This window comes from Amblyomma mixtum, chromosome 8 (genome assembly GCF_055824585.1).
Source record: "Amblyomma mixtum isolate Tamu chromosome 8, ASM5582458v1, whole genome shotgun sequence".
NCBI lineage: Eukaryota > Metazoa > Arthropoda > Arachnida > Ixodida > Ixodidae > Amblyomma > Amblyomma mixtum.
Window position 1 is genome coordinate 35005308 of NC_143019.1, and position 22370 is coordinate 35027677.

The window sequence follows — 22370 nt, forward strand, 5'->3', positions numbered from 1 at the left end:
TAAGCAATATGACTATGTGTTTCTGAATGTGCGTAGTAACAGGTCATGGATTACTTACGTCCAGCCGGTTGAATTTTTGAAGAACAATAGGCGACGACTCCAAGCTGCTATGAATGCCCAAACGACAAAGTAAAATCTCTGCGATTGCACAGGCTTTGCGCGCTCACATGATCAAAACTTGATTAGGTGTTTCCCATGGCGGTTCCAGAGAATTGCGGTTTCGCGACGTCAAAGGGCGTGGGCGTGTTCGGTGAAGATATGGATAAGCACTCCTTATCTCTTGAGAGGATGATGGCGCATCGCCACCTGTCTTGAGTGTGCTGTGAACACAAAGCAAAAAGGGAGTCCACACAATGTGCGAGTATGTATCGAAGTTCCGGTGATAACGGCAGTCGTGGTTCTAGTTTGTCTCTCGGCATAGCGGCCAGCCGAAATGGCGGTTCAAGAGACATGTTGATAGGTGCCTTCGTTCCCTTAAAAGAAATATAGAACTCTGTCACTGACGTTGTTCCAGAAACATTATATTTCGGCCGCAGTGTTTGCGAGAGTTGGGCCCATGCGATCTAAGTGGATTTCTTAATCAGATAGTTAGAACGCGTATGTGGACGAAAAACCAGCAGTGGTCGTCGGTAGGTGAACAGACTCCGAGAAAGCAGAAAAAAAAATGGCTGAGGCTTAACTTGGTTAAGCCTGGAGAATGCGAAGCATCATCGTGTCGCGTAATTTGGAGGCGCACAACCACAGCGACGGCGCGAGGTGGGCCCCCGTTTCTCGACTGTCGTGACGTCATCGTGTCACGTGGTGTGACGTCATGTATCACGTGATTTGGGGGCGCACAACCACAGCGACGGCGCGAGGTGGGCCGCCATTTCTGCACTGTCGTGACGTCATCGTGTAACGTGGTGTGACGTCATGTATCACGTGATTTGGAAGCGCACAACCACAGCGACGGCGCGAGGTGGGCCCCCGTTTCTCCACTGCCGTGACGTCATCATGTCACGTGGTGTGACGTCATGTATCACGTGATTTCGAGGCGCATAACCACGGTGAAGGGCTGAAGTGGTAGCTAAAGTAGTATGCTTCGCATAAAAACTATGTACTTACGGCCTCGAGAACGATTCCAACCAGCGGCAGCGCGAACAGATCAGATTGGTGGCCACTGTTTAGACCCCTCAGCCATCGGCGCTTTTTTCGTTAGCTGCCAATTGGGGAACGAAGAAATATCAATGTACCAAACAGTCCACTGGGCAGAGCGCGTTACATAACCTTTGGAAATGAAACTGAAATTTGGTTAATTACTTAACACTTCCGTTCTCGAAAGACTTTCTGCTGAAGGTTGCTGTATCTTCAACGCCTCAATAGATTTCTGGTAGATTTTTCAAAATATGACTTTAGAGGCCAAGCATCGTTATCAGAATGTCTAGCTGTAATTCTAGATCGCGAAATGTGTGAAGGCCAGCAGCATTATCATATCTAGTGGCATGTAGTCAAGATCTTCTACTGACATAAAACCTGTTTCCATAGGCATCTGCTAGGAAGACTTAGTTCAGTGTCTGTTTGAGAATGTATAAGAAAAAATAACCCTTCAACAGCCTAAAAAATATGCTCAATAGTCGGCAAATAAAAGAATGTGTGTTCTCCCCGATACAAAAAAAGTCCTTCTCCTCATGATAAGTCTTTAATTCTAATGGGCGCGTGTGTAATTTAAAGAAAAAAGCTTTGATCCCACCGTAATTGCGAATAATTTTGCACGCGGGTGTAGCATTATGGCCAGGGCCTTCACACCACAGGGAACGGTAACGGGATCTGCGGAAAGATTACACAGATCCTCATATAATTTTCTTTTCAGAGATACAGTGCTAAGACTGTCAAGACAGAAGCGGGCTTAAGGAAACGGCAGGCTAAATACAGCTCTGTAAAGTAACCGAAACATCTACTAGATATTTGCGTGGTTGAGCGAATTCAATTCAGTAAATATTTGCCCAGCCTAGATTGATGTAAAGTTCTCAAGAATGGGTCCGAAACGACTCGAAAGAAAAGAAATCTGGTGATCAATTATCGCAAGTATAGGATAACCGAACTGGATTCCCCACATCGTACTTGCCGAAGAAGACTCGTTCTGTGAACTCTCTTCCATGCACACCCCAAATCGAACACAACTGCAGTACTCGTCCGTTGGCGCAGCCTTTCGGCCCGAGTGTTTACTGCTAGCCTGTGGCGCTGTACTTTGGATGTCGTCATATAAGCCACATTTATCCGTGCCTCCCGCCCTGTGCTCCGGAAATCATAGTTTTCCTCAACGCTCATCCGCTTCCATATGCAAACGCACGTGGCAGCATGGACCAAAAAAAGAAGAGCCAAGGAACTGCCATGTGCCGAGCACGCAGCATTTCACATGGAACGGCGGAAGATTTGAACTCCTTCAGCAGGGCAACAAAGAAAATAAAATGAAATCGTTGTAAATGAATTCACTTCGTCAATTGAAAATGCTTACGTGACTGGTCGCTGGGGAAGGGCAACCTGGGTCGCACACGGCTCACCACTGGGAGCACTTGCCATTGCAGGAAAGTGCTTAACCACTGCACCACTGAGCCAGGAAGGGTATCAGGACTCCCAGAGATCAATGAATGCAATGTAGAGAATGATTTTGAGCACATACAGAAATTAGACACCTTTAGCATACTGTCTACCATGTTACCGGTACCGAAGTACCGAGAGCTTGCGCGCAGCCAATACGCATGCGCAAATCTCCTTGGCGTCGCCAGATGGCGCCACATACCCGGCAGCTGTGCTCGCGCCCGCAGCGTCAGGACCAATCAGCGAGTGCTCACCGCCGGTGGGCGGGCTCCCGGTACTCCGGTAACGGTAACGGCAACACGGTACACGATATGCTAAAGGTGTCTATTAGCTCGTTGCGCTATCGCGTCATACCCTTAAAGTGTAGCTGAAGAGTGGCCTGCAATTTTTTCTTCATCACTCTAACTTCCGGTTACATCTTTTAGGATTTGTATATTTATCTGTACCTAAATTCTGCCTCATATTATCTGGCTATATTCTCATCCCTGTGAAGCTAATCCACTCGTGCGTATCTCCCAAACTCCAGTGTACAACAACGACCAAGACTAGCTGTGACTGTCAACTGTTCACAGCCACTGACTCCGTTTATCAACCAAGTAGCAATTTTAACAGCCACAATGCCTATCGCCATTTTAACAGGCATTTTTTTTTTTCAGGGATGTCAAGGTACTGAAAGAGAACTGAGGACCTGGCCTTTAGTGCAGGATGGTACAAGTTTACAATAAGAAGGGCAAAACATGAATAAGTCGAACGAGAAATTAGGCAAAGTCGGTGTTCTGCATGCATTTATTTAACAATAAAGCGGGCCACAAGCTCTTATAAACAAAACATAATACACGTTGCCTACTTTTAGGAACTCATATTTGAAGCAGTCGTCCTTGTGCTGGTTTATAAAATTCTGTGAAGCCAACCCAACACCTTTTGATTGAGCAACCTTTAAATAAAGTGGCCTGTTTCTTTGTCTTCTATGATTACAACACCGCTTTTAGGGTTACTACAAGTCAATTCGCGTCAAGGAAGATCCATATCACTCCACAAGTCCATCACGTCCGATCCTTCAGTTTTCTTCTTAATCCATTCCTTTGTCTTCTCGATTTGGTCGGGCGTGAAGTGTGCCCTCCAGTCTCCAACGATGCCTTTCCGAATGAAGCCTTCACTTTCATGGAACCCGCCCGCAGGAGTACCAAGCTCACGGAGATATTCCACAGACTTAAGACACTTTTCTGGAGGCAAACTGAGCAGGTCCTTTATTAGCGTGGTCATGCTGTCGTTAAACACGTCCCTCATAATTTCCAAGCTGCAGTTGTCCATGATCCTGCGAAGTAAGGCCGAGTCATTTCGAAGCTCTTTTCCATATTCTTCTCCAAGGAAGTCCGCAATCTTTAGGACCCAGTGAGCTGTGTCATTCTTCAACTTTTCGTAAGTGAAGAATAGAACGTTCGCCCTGTCCCGTTGCTCATACCACGAGAGGAGGTGTTCGAAGTAGTCACCCCATGAGAGCTTCCCGTTGATGAACAGCTCATGGAACCTAGCGAACGACACATCTTCCACAGATTTCGGCGTGTAACCCTTCTTTTGGTAGTAGAGAGAAACGCAAACGTCGTAGGGGTTCCTGGTGACGCAGATATACTTTGCATTTGCGGAATAGGGCGTCCACTGAAAAGGCAGGTGCACTTTCAAAGGACCAGGCCTGACCATCTTCTCGGCCGCTTCTGCGCCCATCATCTCCAGGAAAGGTGAAGCGAGATAAAAGTCCAGTGCTGTTTTTGGAGGCTCACCCTTTCTCAAAATGTTGAGGACCACGTACTGAGTCCAAGTCGTTCCACACTTTGGATAAGTCGCAATGAAAACATCGTCCGGACGAGGCTTGTAAGAGAACACAGAACGTATGGTATTCTCGTGGAAACTCTTGTGTATCCAGAGGCCGTCCACATATCTGTAAGTTTTTAGGTCCATTGGTGCTTTTACTCTGCGCTGCTTTCTAGAATCTGAAAAAAAAAACGAATGTTGAAAAAGCAGTTAGAGCCTTCATTGACGAGTGTCTTGTATCTCTAGCGCTTGATGACATTTATTTCTGAAACCACTGAGGCGCAGTGATAGCAGCCATTTATCTCTTGTTCTACACTCTCAATAATTGAAAGATTTGGCAATTATGAGCTACCAGACGTTGGCGCGTTGTTATTAGCCTTTTGAGCCTTGCTATGCTTTGAGAAGAGTAGGTTCAATAACACACATCCAGTACTCGAAAAATTGTAAGAAATTATGAATGCTGCAGGTCATCGCTAGTGCAGCCTGACTAAAGAACGGGAAAGCAATATGTCGTTCATGAGGAGCATCTAGGTTTTATGATATGGATTGACACTAGAAATGGCTAAGAATTTCAAGACAATATTGTTGTTAAGAAGGATGCCTTACACACTGACCATAAGCTTTGTAATAAAGAGAATATCGCTTTGTACTTTGAATAAGGAAAGGCAATGCTGCTTCAGTTGAATTCCTTTCATGCATCCATATTGCCCTTTTGTGTGGAAGTTATATCAATTGTAAAATTATTTGTCAGACCAATTACCTTCCCCGCTACCTCTTCCAAAGAAAAATAGCTGATGTGGCATGGTTGTTTTCCAAATCAGTTTTACTTGCTTCTTTTTGTAATGCTAACACGATAAGGTTAAGTCCCCGTCGCCCACAAAATCCGTCGTCGTCGTTCTGAGCCAAAAATTACCAGCATCACTCTGGCAGGTGGCGCCCAGAGAGCAACCTGGGAGGCAGGTGGGCCACAGAGGTCACGTGACTACGTGGCATCAACACAACCTGCCCACTGGACAGGATAATGAGCAGACTGGCCACCGTGGCAGGTGGCAAGTAAATTAATGATTGGTCGCTGGGGAATAAGAACCTGGGTCGCGCAAGGCTCGCCTCTGGAAGCACCTGCCATCGCAGGGCAGTGCCGCATCGCTTAACCGCTGCAAAACTGCGCAAGCAGGGGTGACTGCAAAGGATCTATGAATGTAGCGTACAGAATGACCTGCTCCATATATGAGAATCAACGTGCTACGGTCTCGCGGATACCCTTAAGGCTGATCAATTGTCCCATCTATTATTTTTTACTTTATACTTGTATTTGTGATTGAAGCATGTGCTTCGCACAAATCGGTTGCAAGTGCTAAGGTTTCACAAACATTCACACAGAACTTCTTGCGGAAAAACGAGGCGAGACTATCATGACCCACAGATGTTATGTATTTCAATGACGTGCTAATATCGGTCACTTGTTTTGGCATAACAGGCTGTCAAAAAAAATGGCTGCCTTCTAAACCACATTATAAAAGAAGGAAATGCGGTGGAGTTTAGGTTGCCTGCTATGATGTCTGAAATGGTTTTCTAAAGGTTTTGCAAATTTTCCGTCCAGCCTCCAATTCGAGCCGGTTTTCGGCCCTTGAAAATGTTCGGGTACCTTCAATTGATTTATCATATGGGATTGTGCTCATCCTACCCACTAACATACCTTAATATACCCACTAGTCTCCACTAATCCATCTAGACCATTTCCTGAGGTGCGCCTACCTCACAAAATAATAGTGGTTCTCCGTAATTTTTCGGAATGGGCCAACTTCCAAATTTTTGTCATCCTCAGATTTTCAGATTTGGCGGTGGCTTAAAATTGGTCTATTGGTGGTCACGTGGATATGATGACGCAAGACCCTCTCATTCGCATTCATAGATCGAGGGAAGCCCTCATACCAGTAATGGGTCTGTGGTGCAGCGGTTAGCTATCCGCGCCTGTCAATGCAGGTAGCCTTTTGCAAACACAGACACCGTTCAGGCTAGTAACACGCAGGTTGCCAATCCCGGGCTGACGTAAGGCTGATGCATAGCGCCGCGGTTGGCTGGTGGCAGTTTCACTGCATTTGGCAACACTGGGCAGCGTGCTCGCAATCAGGCGGGCAGATTGTGAGACGTCACAAGTTCACGTGACCCCTCTCAACCCATTAGGCAATTTCGTGGCAGAGAAGCTAGGAATGTTTTTTAGATGTCAACCTAAGTACTATCTGTTAAAAGTCAGGTATTGTTCCTGCTACCTTTATAATCAAACATTATGTAGCGTCAATTTTCTTTTGGGCGATAGTCACGAATCAGCAGCACTTCTTAATTAAATGCCGCACTAATTTCACTCTAATTCTTCATTGCAGCTTTTTTGACGGTAATTAATGATATTGACTTATTAGACTAGGTCCTGTTAAAAGCACAGCTCGCAACATCTATCCTGCGCTGGGATTATTCGTTGCCACTTGAATTTCAATGACGAATTCGCGCTGTTTTTAGTTATCAATAGCTCAAAGTTTTGCGGTGAGATTAAAACACACGAATACCTAGGAACTTCCCAGGCCTTTTACAGAGCGTATCTGCAGCAAAAAGTGGCAAAAGTCTGTGACATCAATCGCCGTTGTTCTGGCTGCTATTGAAGAACAAAGGTAGCTCAAATGATATGACCAAGTATGCTTTCTTCTGCTATTGCAATTCCCATAGGGGTCGTCAGTAACTGCATTTGTAAGCAATGACAGTGTAAGTCGCTGTAAGCGTAGCATCCGGCATCGGTTCCTGTGCCACACATACTGCTGCGTCCATATTAATCTTTTGAGTGCTAAAATTGCAGTAAGTACCCAGCAGATTCGCGAGTTGGTCTAAGTGAGCTTTATTGCTTTCAGTGTCTAAATATTCCACCTAATAAAGTTGCCTTTGTTTAAATGTAACAAGGTGCTGTTTCTTGATGATCCGGTGCGGTTTCAGTAAATAGCCCTCCGCCATTCCGTCCATACTTTGCTGTCCCGTCTAACTTTGTTTTCGAGGAAACTTTTGACTTTAACTCTTACGCTTCCATGTTCGAACGTATAAACTGCTTGGTTTGATGACGCGTGGAGTCAGGTCTTGAATTCGAGGCTCTAAGAGCATTTCTACGCTGCGCCTTACTGCAAACACTGTGCTCTCTGACAGTAATATAGTCGGCACTTTTTAATTTGCCTCTATTCACAGTCACTTACCATACTCTTCCGAAACTTACGGATGCCCCTGCGGCACCTAAATATAACCCTTTAGATCATTCAAGAAAAGGTGTGGTTTTAACTTTTGACATATTCCATTTTATGGGCTCAAACAAGGCTTTTTTCCTTGAGCTAAAAATTTTGTACCTCAGGATAAAGTATGACCTGGGGGACATAGGGCCATGAGCGGGAGCCATGCCTTTCAAAATGTTCCCGCCTTCAACCGGTGCGCGCACCAGTGATACGTTAGGTAGCGTTATTCTTCCTCTTTTACAGATTTTTACGGACGGTGGATATTATCATTCGTTACTTTTTTGAAACTTAAAAGAATATGCCATGCGGAATCAAGCGCACAGCTTTTGCTAAGCGTATTAAACAGCAATATATGCAATATCGTTGAGTTTGGCACATGATAGCCCTAGCTGCTTATGTGCCATTCAACTCAACACAACACAACAATACATGCAATATATAAAGATATAACGCTGCACCGCGCAGCTCGTTCGTAACGAAGCGCCGAATGTTTACAATTTAATCGCCCGGTTGTTTTAAGAGTAAGGCTAAAGAAGAGTTGTTCATGTTTTCTACTTACTTTCTAACTGTTAGAAATTCACGCATGCTTCCTTGTCTTATCACAACACAAAATTTACATTTGCATCCGTTTGTCATCGTGAAAAAAACGTTTTTGTGTTTTTACTCCTAGTTGGCTGCCTTCTCCAAGGCACGTGTTGCAAACATATGCCTATTGTATGCCTCATCTGTTCTTCCTTGTTTTCTGCTATGGTTTGTTAGTTCAAATTTTTCGGTGTCTTTTTGCTTCTTTAAGAGAGAGCTCATAATATTAGCACAATACTATATGTGAATCGCCGCGTCGAATTTACCTGCGCACGAAAAAATCTGTCCGAATGATTATCTTGTGTCATGTTGTTTCAGTTTCGATTTCCTCAAGCGAATAGCGACGTAATAAATGTTTTGTAAAGGTCAAATGAGGCATACAAAATCTGTGATGTTGTCGCTATTTCGTTTTTTTTAGCTCACTTCGACTTAATTTAATCCAGTTTTTTCGCTTTTGTAGGCTCCAATACCCAATATCCAGTATTCATTCCGCCGCCGATTTACAGTCCAAAGGGCTCATTTATTACAGATATTTTTTTACTACATTACGGCATCTTGCACAAAACCGAAGGCAAAAGGTGTCCAACCAGTGCTTAAGACTCTGAGGGTAGGCAAAGCGCTGGTATCACAAAACCTCGTGATATAATAAGCACTGGGAGTCGCTTGTTCGCTTGAATCATCCATTCATAGATGGTATTCAATCCTGCAACCCGCAGAACTGTGGGGCCGCCGTAGACAAAGAAAAGAATTTCAGAGGTTCACACGCTGATGATGATGGTTTTGTTTATGGTTTAATGGGGTTTAATGAAGCTTCGTATGTTTTTAATGAAGACTAACTACGTTTCGTTTGGAATCCCCGGTCACAATTCTCTTGAGTGATCGCTTTACAGACGAGCACCCAGATGTGCACTTAAGGCGTTACTTTTGAATGTTTTTTTTTACCCTGGGATGGCATGTACACGTCAGCTGTGGCACACACACAGCGCTGGCTGGATCTTACTTGTCTGGTTCAATCTGTGCTAGCCCTATGTCCACATACAATATAAAGGCGACGACAGTGTAAATAACCACCACACATAACATTGGTGTGCCCCTACCTCTATCATTCTTCCTGATTCTTTTCTCGCACTTAACAACCACGATGACTGCCTTCATTTGATTACATGATCATATCTACGTGTTTCAACGGAGATACTTACTACCTTCTTTTAGATGCGGTTTCACTAACATTTACGTACGTTTGTTTTTAATTATCATATTATCATTTTTATTTAATTATCATATTATCATATTATCATATTATCATATTATCATATTATCATATTATCATTTTTTTGGAAACAAATGGACTACTTTCTGAATGTCAGCATGGCTTCCGTCGAGGGTTTTCAACGGTGACACAGTTAATTGAGACAATACATGACCTTTCTAAAGCTATAGATGACCGGGGACAGATTGATGTTATTTGTGTAGATTTTGAAAAAGCCTTTGATAAGGTTCCTCATGACAAATTACTCCTGAAAGTGCGAAGGGTTGGCATTAATGGAGACATCCTTAGATGGATAGAAGCGTACTTGGCGAAACGCAAACAGGCGGTACGTGTTGACAATTGCGAGTCTGGCTTTTTGGATGTGTATTCTGGTGTACCACAGGGTTCTGTGCTGGGGCCATTGCTATTTCTAGTTTATATCAATGACGTAGTATGTGCAGTTGGAAATTCTGTTAAACTGAAACTATTTGCGGATGATTGCCTCATTTATGCACCTGTCACATGTGAAGGAGATCAGATTAACATTAACCAAAACCTGCAGGCTTTTGCTCTTTGGTGTGAGAAATGGGAAATGAAAATCAACTTCAATAAGACCACATTTACCCATATAACTAACAAACGAAATATAATTTCTTTTCAGTACAGTATTGCAGGTCACGATTTGGTTAATGTTAGTACATTCAAGTATCTGGGGGTGTCAATTTCTCACAACCTAAGTTGGCACAATCATGTCGAAAATGTTTGTGCGGTGGCAAATAGAAAACTGTGTTTTCTAAGAGGAAAGTTGGGGAGAGCAACGAAAGATGTCAAACTTTTAGCATACAAATCTCTCATCCGGCCTTCCCTAGAATATGCATCTGTAGTATGGTCTCCTCGGCAGAAGATTCTTTCAACGGAAATAGAAAAGATTCAAAGACGTGCAGCGAGATTTATTTGTTCAAAATACAGGAAAACAGATTCGGTAACGGAGATGTTAAACTCATGTAGTCTAGAAACATTAGAAAAAAGACGTAAAAGGCAGAGATTAAAAATACTTTACCAAATCATTCACGGAGAAATTAACATCAATAAAGAAAAATATCTGCAGCCTCCAGGTAGACTAAGCTCCCGCCTTAACCACCACAAAGCAATTCGGCCATACTTGGCACGAACTAACGTCTTTCGCTGCTCATTCTTTCCGGATGCTATTGAGCACTGGAATAAACTGCCCGCTCACGTTGCTGAGTCTACAGGTGTAGCGGCATTCTTGAATGCACTTGGGAATTCCGTCTAGGCATGGGATTCTTGTAGATGGGCGCGTAACTGATTGTCCAATATTGCTTTTTGTACAGCAGGTGGTTCTACAGTGGTGTGAACTGTGTTGCGTTTCAATGCTCTCTTGTATTGTATGCTCAAAGAAGCTTGTTCATTCATGGTTATATGTGCATTTCTTTGTCTCTTCACTTTCCCTCCCTGTAATGACCCTCAAATGAGGGTTGACAGTATTCATAAATAAATAAATAAATAAATAAAAAAATTTTACCGAAACTTAATAAAAATTAGTTCTGATTTTTGAAAGAGGAGTATTTTTAACGCTAATATAGCAGTATCTAAGACCTTTATTTCAATATGAAAACCTCGGTCGCAACAGAACAGTGTCTTTTATAGGGTTTCTCTTTTTAATGATCGTAACAGACATTTTTGCAGTGGTGTGAAGGCACTGTAACGGAGCTTAGCAGTGGACCATAGGGTGTCGTGGAGAGAGAACTGACTTTATGTGAGAAAAAAACGTGAATACGTAGACCGAAGGATAAATCCCAGTCGGATAATCACAAACCTTAATATAAAAAACATGCAATATTGCCTACTAATATGGGATTAATATTCCTAGGCTTGCGGCGTGTGCTGCTGCTTAGGAGCTCCGCCTAAGCCGACCTGACCCATATTCGTTTATGAATCTTGAAATAAAATCATCTTTTTTCTGCAGGGTACTGTGAATCCAGGCCAGCTTTACGATTCCTACAAGTCGGTCGAGTCAGGGAAGGTCCATATCTCTCCACAAGTCCATCACGTCCGATCCTTCAGTTTTCTTCTTAATCCACTCCTTTGTCTTCTCGATTTGGTCTGGCGTGAAGTGGGCCCTCCAGTCTCCAACTGTGCCTTTCCGAATAAATTTCTCACTTTCGTGGCACCCGCCTGCAGGAGTGTCACGTTCGCGGTAAACTTCCATAGACTTAAGAGCCTTCTCTGGAGGCAAACTGAGCAGGTCCTTTAATAGCGTAGTCTTGGTGTCATTAAACACGTCTTTCATATTTTCCAAACTGCAGTTGTCAATGATCTTGCGAAGTAGCGTCGAATCTTTTCTGAGCTCTTCGCCATATTCTTCTCCAAGAAAGTCCGCAATCTTTAGGACCCAATTGGTTGTGTCCTTCTTCAACTTTTCGTAAGTGAAGAAAAGAACGTTCGCCCTGTCCCGTTGTTCATACCAAGAGAGGAGGTGATCGAAGTAGTCACCCCATGAGAGCTTGCCGGTGATGAACAGCTCATGGAACCTAGCGAACGACACGTCTTTCTCAGATTTCGGAGTGAAGCCCTTCATGTGGTAGTAAAAAGAGACGCAAACGTCATAGGGGTTCCTGGTGACGCAAATATACTTTGCATTTGCGGAATAGGAAGTCCACTGAAAAGGCAGATGCACTTTCAAAAGACCAGGCCTGACCATTTTCTCGGCCGCTTCTGCGCCCATCATCTCCAGAAAAGGAGAAGCGAGATAAAAGTCCAGCGTTGTTTTCGTGGGGTCGCCCTTTTTCAAAATGTTAAGGACAAGGTACTGAGTCCAAGTAGTACCGCACTTTGGATACGTCGCGATGAAAATATCGTCCGGACGTGGCTTGTAAGAAAACGCAGAACGTAAGTTGTCCTCGTGGAAAATCTTGTGCATCCAGAGGCCATCCACATATCGGTAAGACTCTATGTTCATTGTGCGTTTATTCGGCGCTCCTTTCTGCAATGAAAAGAAAAAAAATGTTTATAAATCTAGTTTCATACTTGGGTAGCCGTACGGCTGCTACACAGCACCTGTACAAGGATGAGATAAGATGTAACAACACAGCGCTGTGTCTTGTCTCACGTTCCCACGTCCTTGTTATAGCTAACTACGTAGTACCAACTCCTCCATAAATTTACGTTGCTTTAGTTCTGTTAACCAGTTTCTTAGCAGCTGTAGCGCTGGATGTTTTCTTTTTTCTAAAACCATAAACACGTAGTTTAGGAGGAAATCAGCTCCTGTTCCTTCGGGACTCTAAGCGCAAGGATTGGCCAATTCTGATGTAGCACGAGTTTCTGTAGGGTCAAAAGTGTTTTAAGCCTAATGATGTTCTGACAAGACTGGAGCCATAACTCAAAACTAGTATTGGTTGGCATATTGCAAGACTGAGCGCAGGATCGCAGGACCTGTTCTTAAATTCGATGTTATGTGCAGGTAAGACAGGACAGCGGAATTCATTATCCGTTCTCGGCACGTTATTGCACTCTTATAATTGACCACCTTGCAGGCTTGGGTTGTCGTTGCTACTGAAAGTCATCAGAGTGAATGCGAAATTGTCTGGTTTCGGTGCAGCTGGCTTGAAAGCCGTGCAAGCTGGAACACTATCATAAAAAGACAATTAAACAGCGACTACTGGCCTGATGTAAACGGCAGTAATAAAGTAAAATCATGACCATGTGCTTACTGATGCAATTCAACACATTTTCTTACCAGAACTGAAAACAATCGTCATTTGAAAGAGACGTTCGACTCTTTTGCAGCAGATTAACAACTGTGCGTACGCAACGCCTTTTTGGAAACACCGATGTCCATAAACGTGATGTATTGGGCACTTTGTAGTTCGACTTAATTCATATTCAGTAATTATAACTGGTGGAAACTTCGAAACACGCATACGACGCATATATATCATTTCAGATAACTAAACAAAATACATGGTTTGAAGGCTCATATGTTCCACTCATCCGATTCAAGCAAACGTTTTTCTATGAGCTAAAAATGTTGCACCTCAAGAGGAGTCATGTTCGTGAAGATACAGTGTAGTGACGGTCGAGAACCTATTTCAACTGACATTTTTCACGTTTAAACAGACACCGCCGCAAATTGCAAATTAGGAAACTTTATTCTTTCTTTTTCTTGTTGTTTTACGGATTGCGGCCGTAAAATTCGTCGCACTTGTAAAAATTTAAAGTAATATGATATACCTTCCGAGTTGAAACACGCTCGTTGCGTCCATTAAGAAGAAATACCTGCATTAACTTAAGTTAAATTGTGTCACAAGAACAATTTTTTGTAACCTATTAGAGAATGTAGATATTTTTTTTTTTTTTGCGCAGTCGCTTCCGCCCACAGTGTAAGGAGCTACTTCTTACACCGTGTTTCAGCTTAGCGTGAATGACCAGTTCAATTTTTGCCTCCTTCACATAATTTGTTAGCATTTTTCGCTTATTTCTTTCTGGTATGACACCATCAATTTTATGATAACACCTATTTTTCATCCAAAAAGCCGGAATGGGTGTTTTTTGCTGACACATGCTCTTATAGCATTAAACTCAGTGTAGCAAGCTGCTGCATATTTTTCTTCATATTTTATGCCTTGCGCTCGAAGATGGCTTGTTAGTAATGTTAGTAATATTCAATGTATTTAAACTAGCATTTAATAATTCTCTAAAGTAATAAATTATTCTAAAGCGCCATCAAGAAACAAACTTCGCATACATGGTCTGCAGCGTAACAGAGTTACCTACTCGCTGCGGTAAGAACTGAAGAAGGTAAAACAAATTTATAACAGTTATAAACACGTGTTACAAACGGAAGTAATTCAATCATGTCGACATATTTTGTGCTCAGGCTTGTTCTCTCAGTAAATGTATGGACAACATTTCTGAACTGAAAATACAAGGGAAGCATCAGGTCTGGTCTGCTTAACCACGAACGTTTAAGTTGTAGTTGGATTAACGGATTGCTGTATTTTTACATAGTAATCTGCACAGTATAATGGAGCAGTGAAAGCGTAGTCCTTGAACAACCATGAACTCAACTAGACGTATTTATGTAGCTCGTAAACGTTACGCACGAAAGTCAAAGTTTTTTTTATTAGAACAGCGCAATTTCCAGAAGCACTGTTTTCATTAGATAGATTAAAATATTTTTCTGCTCTTGCTTGTTCATACACATAAAGCCCTACGCGTGGTAACCACATGAGCCAGCATGGAGTATTTCGTCTATGTCATGCACTGTGCATGTAGAGCCAAAAAGATCATGCCGCACCTATCAAGTTGTTACTGAGTCACAAGCGCAACATATTCTACAGAGAACCAATAAACGGGTAGAGGAAATGCCGTTCAAATTGCATGCATAATTTAGAAACTTTATTTTAACTCATTCAGATTAATTTTCTGGCCTCGTATTGTGTAAAAAGACCGGCTGCCAGCCGTAACGTTCAGTCAACTACAGCGTGATAGTCTGCGCAGTGACGCAATGCGGTACTTACGAGAAGTGTGCTGCAGGCCTAGTGAGCAGAGTTCAAACAGCGACGCCTCCCGAAGCGCCCGAAGTCTTCCAGTCGAGCGTTCAAAGTGAGAAGATGCATCCCAGAATGCCGTCTCCAGATAACGATGCCTCCGCCAAAAACAGGGCTGGGTGCCTCAAGGAAGGCTGATAAGGTATATGCTGTGGCTTATTCTATATCTTAGCCGGGCTGGCAGAGATGGCATATTATCTTTGTATTTCGCGTGTCGTGCCAAAAGCGCAAACAATGCAAGATTGTGCCAGAGTGTTGTTGCCATATTTAGGAGGTCATAGAAATGGCGACATTCAGCCTCACGAAGCCTTGTGTGCAACGTGCTACCAGTGAGGGATTCTGAGGAAAAGTGTTAAATAGGTTGATTCAAAAATACAGTTAAGGCAAGATGGTTCACGCTCTCATAGTTCACGCTTTTTTCTTGTTTCAAGTGTCTATTTTGTTCATTGTTCTGCACGTGACAATTGACAGTTGACTGCTCTTTTCAGAGGACTGTTTTATCAATTTTTGTAAAACTATGTGCTGGGCAAGTGCTTGCTGTCTGGGTGGCGGGAGCTTTGTCGAGCTGCAACTAAGCAGCTTTTTCTTCCGTCACCTTTTTTTTGCTCAAGCAAAATAAAGAAACTTCTTCTACATATTGGGAAGAAACAGCGCAAAGTGTAGTCCCCAAACTCAAGGCTCACTCACAATAGGCAGGGCGCCTTCGCATATCGCCACTCTTGAGCATATCTTGGTAGTCATCCTCATGAATATAACGCCTTTTTACTTCATGAAAGATATTTTTGCAATAATGTTAGGCTTATCTATGTGTACCAAGGGGATTTCTTGAAGCTAGAACAGATGTATTTAAAAGAGTATCGCAAATTATTTTTTGTGTTCCGGGTTGATTCATTCGAACGGAGCTTAGGGAACTAACATATTGTTATCTGCGGACAATAATGCGCAATTTATGTAAGTGCGAAAAAAATATTGTAAAGGAGTTTCGAGTTTCATGCTCTTTCTATTTCGATTTCTACAGGGAATGGTAGCCACAATAGGAGAGTTCAGTTCGTGTAAACCAGGTACGGGGTTCGATTCCCAGTGCCACCGGCTACCCACCGGTGTTACAGTGGGTACAAGTATTCCGCTGGTCTGGTGCTCGGCTTATTTAGGGTGAAATGTTTGGGAAATGGGTTTCGGACCCCACCTTGAGTAAAAAAAAAACCTTATACGATGGCGCTCTTTGGCCACAGACGCCCGTGCGCCATAACAATCCATCATCAAGTCGTGTCAAGTAAGACCTGCAATATCTGCGGTGCGATCGCTGTTACGGCGGTTGAATTCGCTAGGACCTACTTAAAGTCCCTTTTCTGTTATTTTGATTTTTTTGTTTTTCGCTGCAATTTATTTATTTATGTTTACAACTTTCATGCCAGCCTGGCCGAAAATTCGTAATGAAACCGAGTTAAGAAGCAGAGTAAGGCCACAGTTTTTTTTTATGCCACATGTCACATGTATGCGGAACACTAACTTTCAAGTCATTATCATACTCGGCTGTTCAAGCTGAAACGAGAGAACATGAGAGAACTATCGTAGTTATTATTTAAGCCAGACCTTCTGCAATCGCCAAGTTGCTTTGGTGTTCTCCTCACCCCGAGGTCATATGGGGAGTTCCGTTTTCTATTTATTTACTTCAGTGCTAAATTAAATTTTTAAAAATGAAACACGATGGTGTGCCGTTCGGTAAAGATCCTTGAGAGTTTGTAGGGGAAAAAACAAATAGCGCAGAAAAAAAAACAATGAAGTCAGCTGAAAAGAAACTGCGCAATATCGCACCGGTCGCGCAAAATATACTAAAACAACATGGCGTCGTTTCCCGCACTTGGCGGGTTTCCAAACCACAAAACAAGGCTGTGCATTTACACGATCGTGTGTGCACCTGTAGATCTGTTCCATTTCTCTATATATCATGCTGCGGTACGGACAAATATGCGAGCGCTTCCCCGCGAACGGATGTTTACCGTAGCGGCAATGACTGGTGGTGTAGGAATTCAGGCTCTGCGTTTTAGAGCTGCAGCCTATTACTCGCGCCTCTTTTTATCTATAGTATACCTGAGCATCTGAGATCCATAAACATCCCATTCCGAGCCCTGGGGGATCACAGCTGCGTAGCTCATGGACAAGCTACGTCTACTTTACAGAGCTACAAATCACGTTCGAAACAGCCACGTAGTCCAGGTAGTATCTCTAATAAACTCGCGTAGGCAGTACTTCTTGCCTAAGGTACCAAAGTCGCCACTAGAGCCAGCGTCTCCGCTCCTCTGTCGTGTTCTGGCGTTCAGGAGGTTTATATGAAGTACTAATGGAGTAATTACTCATTGGCATCCACCGAAGCGCAGCCGTACGGCTACAAAGGAAAGCTATACAGCTTTCTCAGAAACCTCGTAGTTAATGAAAAATCCGTTGTCTTCCGGGGTTCAAACCCGGCCCCACTGCTTCACCGGAGCAGTCGCTCTACCAACTGAGCTAACCAGGACGGCAAGCATATGGTAGGGCGAGACCGAATTGATCATCTATCCGCCGCCGTAGCTCAGTGGTCACGGCGCTCGGCTGCTGACCCGAAAGACGCGGGTTCGATCCCGGCCACGGTGGCTGAATTTCGATGGAGGCGAAATTCTAGAGGCCCATGTACTGAACGATGTCAAAACACGTTAAAGAACCCCATGTGGTCGAAATTTCCGGAGCCCTTCACTACAGCGTCCCTTATAGGCTGAGTCGCAATGGGACGTCAAACCATAATACACCAAATCAAATTGAATTGATGAATAACTCGAAGTAGGAGCAGTGTTGGTCAAATTCCCCACGGTGGAGTAGCTTTGTAATAAGAGAGCCATTACTCATTGGTAGAGCGACTGCTCCGGTGAAGCGGTGGTCCCAGGTTAAAACCTTGGACCAGAATGGATTTTTCTTTAGCTACGAGGTTTTCTGAGAAAGCTGCAAAGTTTTCCTTTGTAGCCGTATGGCTGCGCTTCAGTTGATGCCAGTGAGTAATTACTCACTTATTGGAGAGCTACTCAACTTTGGGGGATTCCCCTAAACATCTGACCATTATATGAGGTACCTTCCGTGTGGGTTCACAACGATTCTCTACTCACTGCGCCAAAGCTGGCAGTGTGGAGAAGTATACAAATGCGAAATGGAAAGAGAGTAGAGAGGGAAGTGTGGTCCTATTATTTCGAGGACAGTAATCATAACTGTTTTGCCTCGGAAGGTTTCCAGTTAGTGTCGTACCACGCGGTGCAGGTGAATCAAGCTATCTCTCGCGTGAACTATAAAGTTGCAGTAGGAGCATTCATGCTGATAATTTGCGCGGAGAGTATTACGATCAAAGGAGACACAGAGTACCAGGCCAGGACTACAGGACATCAGGATCATAGGACGCAGTGCTTCGCGAGATAGCTTACATTCAGGTTAGGAATCATACGAAAACAAAATGCACCACGCTGGCAGCGGAAAAACAAACAAAAAACACTTGTGGAGAGACACAGGCTCCGCTTGAAAGGTATGACGCCATAGCGTTAATATGTCTCTCAGCGGCTTGGAATCTTGGCGCGTCACTTCGCAGAGAGGGATACTGTTCTTTCGTAGCGTTTTGTTTTTCGCATAACGCATAACCCACCTTCAAGAGTACATTGCAATAGTATTAAATATCTTTTCCACACAAGTACACTTTTTCTGTCGCCTAGTTCTGACTATATGACCATATATGCGGGAAGGGTCAATCCCTTGTTTTAAATTAATGGACCTGCAGGAGTCCTCATCCCACTCCTGGCAAAGTGGTGTAGGGGTTAAGGGATGTGCCTCTGCACTGGCAAGTGGTTTTAGACACAGCCATTGGTGGAGCTTCTGAGCTCCAGGTTACGGTCCTAGTCAACTGCTGGCGACGAATCAGTACTTCAACTGCCACCTGCAATAGTGGCCGTGTTACAAGGACACATGACCTATAGATGGCAGGTGTGCCTCCTGCTTTTTCGTTCGCAGTACCGGCAACACCGACGACACCAGACTTCCTGGGGAACCACTGTCCAGGGAAGATTGGCTATTGTTTATAATTGTGTAGTACTCTTCTAGCTTGTCCATATTGCTAAATACATTGCCCTCCTTGTCTGTTGACGCGTATGTACTATTTTTACCTATGCCTGGCTTTTTCTTTACCGCTTTAAGGCTACCCCCGTTCTTTAGCGTATGCTCGATTAACTTCATATTGAACTTCCTTTGTCGGTTACCTTGCTTTCACTGCTTTTAAAGCACTATTCTGTCTGCAGGGTGAGAGACTTTCATGTTTTGGCGTTTTTTAATGAGATCTGTTGTTCCCTCACAAAGCATACCGTTAACCTGTCTAACCATTCTACTGCGCACTTCGTAACGACAGGTGTGAGGTTATCGCTCGTTGCTCAAACGCTGAGGTCGTCTTGCATGGTTATTGGCGAATATGAGTGCTACGGCAAGAACCATAATTCATCCACTTTCCTGCTTACTGCTGACTCATCGAAAGGCTCATGGCTTACTAGTTTCTTTGTTCCCTCTTCAATTTAGACTAATTCGAGAGCTTACCTTCCAACGGTCGCTACATCCCACTTCTCTAAAGACCTCCGCGTTCTGCACGATTCTTGGAAACGCGGAGTATGAAGTCTGTTTCATTATCATTGTGTCTAATTGGGTCCTTTCACGTCCATACCTGTTCGCCCTTTTGCGGGAGAAAGTATTTATTATCAGTAAACTATTTCCCTCCCCACACTCTACTAATCACACCCTTCACCTCTTTCTCGCGCCCATAGGCCATAGCAGCCCACTGCCTGCGGTCCACCCGGCTCCCTGTCAATTCATGTAAGAGGTTGTGGGCAAGTACTACACCAGGGTAGTCACAAACTGTTTCGGCGACGGAGTGCATTTTCGGCTCTGGTATAAGGCTACAAACCAGGTCTTGTTATGCGAGTCTATACACGTACGGATTTTTAATTTTTTTTTATCCCGTGGAGGATTGCACAGCACCGGAATTCGAACGGCGGTCCTTTTACACGCCAGGTGCATGCTCGACCTCTACTCCATCGCTGCTGTTTGTCATTGTAAACCTTATCAAGTCATTCCGTCAAGCCTCAAGTAATCGATAAGTATTGAAGCGTCCGCATAATGTGCTTAAAACCACCAGCCAAAAAAAAAAGTAAGGAAAATGCTGCTCCGCTTTTAAAGCCACCTGTTAAATACCGGCGCCGGTTAAGGTTTCTGGCGTTAAGCCGGAGCGATATATAACCCGCAGCTGCATATAAGCCGCCGGCATATAAGCCGCAGCTGCAGAACTATTTTTAACAGGCGCGCAGTACTATTTCGTGCGATCAAAACCTATAGGCGGTGCCCACTAGATTTATGAAGGGGAGTTCTAGCGCGCGAGATGCAAGCAGTGTGGTCGCCCAGGGAGAGAGTCAAGTGTTACAGAGGTTGCAAAGACGTCAAATCCTTCGAGCAGGGATGGCGCATCGCGGCCAGGCATCGGACTGCTGCAGTTGAGAAATGTAGCCCTGAGATTTTATTTGAAAATCACTTGGTCAGAAAACATCAAACTACCTGCATTTTAAGCGGCAAGAATTACAGCATAGGTGGATTTTATATTTTTTATTGCAATTAGGCTCATGCGTTCACGAATTTTTTTGTATTTATTGTTCTATTTCACGCTATACATCGCAGAATACTAAAAGAAACCCACAAACTTGGGCAACATGAAGGCATCGAAAAAAGCGAACGATTATCACTCTATCACACCACGAACCAGAAAAACACTACCTGCCGCTTCATTTCTTAAGCAACGTATAATCTTCTGAAACGTGTTTGCCTTACTGTTCTGTTTGATCTGACATTTCTTTGCATGTTTTCTCCAGCAATACATATCGGGGTCTGCCACTTAACTATTAACACTATAAAAAACTTACTTCTGGGCAGATGTCAGTGGGGAATATCGCAGTCTTCCCATAACATCATGACATCCCATTCCTGTCGTCTTTTCTTCTATCTAGGCTTTTGTCTTTTTGATCTATTCCGGTCTGAAGTGACTTTTCCAGTCCCCAACTTTCCCCTTCCTCGCGAAAACTGAGTCTTGGTGCGTTTCAGGCATTCCTGCCCTGAATGTTTGGAAAAATTCAAGACACCTCAGTGACTTCTCCTCTGCAAGCTCCGCCAGGCTTAGTATTTCTTCGTTAGGGCTGCAGTTTAAAATCACTTTCATTCCCTCTATGCTTGCTGACTGCAGAACTCCATAATAAATGTCTCGGTCCTCTCTCAGTGCCCTTCCATGTTCTTCACCAAGAAAATCCGCTATCTTCAGAATCCATTAACCAGCGTCGCTTTTGAACTGTTAAGCAACACATTCGGCTCATCTCTCATGTTGTACCAAGGCAAGAGATGTTCAAAGAAGCCGCCGCACACAGTCATTCCCCCAAGGAACATATCGAGAAAAGTGCGAAAGGACGTGTCCTTGAAGCTTTTGGGAGTGAGACCCAAAAAGAAGTAATAGGAGGAAACGCAGCAGTCGTATGGGTTTCTAGCTACGTAAATGTACTTTGCATGCTTAGAAAAAACCATGTTGCTGAATGGCAGGTGCGTGACCACGGGTCCTTTCCGCTCAAGTCGATTGGCAACTTCAGCTCCGGTCAGTTCGATTAGGGGCGAGAACAACATGCACTCGCCTTGCTTTACTCGAGTTTTCTCTCTGGTCAAGATGTTGGAGACAATGTACTGAGTCCACGCAGTTCCACATTTCGGATATATAGCTATAATGATTTCATTGACACGTGGTCAATACTCCATTGCTAAACGCACATTTTTTACGGAGAATACGCTTCTTATGGAACTCCGCGGATCATCGTGTAACATCGGGGATCAAGTTAAGCCTTCTCCAGTAAATGTTGAGAACTTTTAAGTATGAGCAAAATGGAGTTCCGGTGGCATTTAGGAAGTCAGTACCTACAACCACATAAAGTCGTCTGCTTCACATCCCAAACTTCGTCTGAAGAGGGCCCAAATGGGTAGGGAGCCTTTCAGTGTGCCTTTCCTCGAAAGCACAGTGTTACGTTGAGACGTTAAAATATTTAGCCCGTTCGCTATGTTGCTGTTCTTGTCTACGAGATTTCAGAGACACATTATGCTACACTGTACCGCTTTCTGGGGCTGTCCAACGTTGTTCAATATAGGGTTATGCGGTCACGGCCAGCAACGTGCAGCAAATGTGTTGGTTATCAAATTATAGTGTGTATCTAAAAATATCAGTGCTACACTGCGGGCACTTAATTT

The 22370-nt window shown here is 43.7% G+C and overlaps 3 protein-coding genes across 3 annotated transcripts in view; all 3 read right to left on the reverse strand.

The window, feature by feature from the left end:
* LOC149332046 (sulfotransferase 1C2-like) overlaps positions 1 to 200 on the reverse strand; it is a 38476-nt gene extending 38276 nt beyond the window's left edge. Inside the window, exon 1 of the mRNA XM_089557008.1 lies at positions 59 to 200. The gene's annotated coding sequence lies outside the window, so the exon portion shown is untranslated. The remainder of the gene's footprint in view (positions 1 to 58) is intronic.
* A 3182-nt stretch (positions 201 to 3382) lies between these two features.
* Positions 3383 to 15088, reverse strand: LOC149332048 (sulfotransferase 1C2-like). The gene is made up of 2 exons (XM_089557015.1): positions 15021 to 15088; positions 3383 to 4565 (listed from the first exon to the last, which is right to left on the reverse strand). Exon 2 carries the CDS (start codon positions 4531 to 4533, stop codon positions 3589 to 3591), a length of 945 nt encoding a protein of 314 aa, XP_089413141.1. The 5' UTR covers positions 4534 to 4565; positions 15021 to 15088; the 3' UTR covers positions 3383 to 3588.
* LOC149332049 (sulfotransferase 1C2-like) lies at positions 9567 to 15095 on the reverse strand. Its single transcript, XM_089557013.1, has 2 exons — positions 15021 to 15095; positions 9567 to 12484 (listed from the first exon to the last, which is right to left on the reverse strand). Exon 2 carries the CDS (start codon positions 12458 to 12460, stop codon positions 11516 to 11518), a length of 945 nt encoding a protein of 314 aa, XP_089413139.1. The 5' UTR covers positions 12461 to 12484; positions 15021 to 15095; the 3' UTR covers positions 9567 to 11515.
* Between the last annotated feature and the right edge of the window lie 7275 nt (positions 15096 to 22370).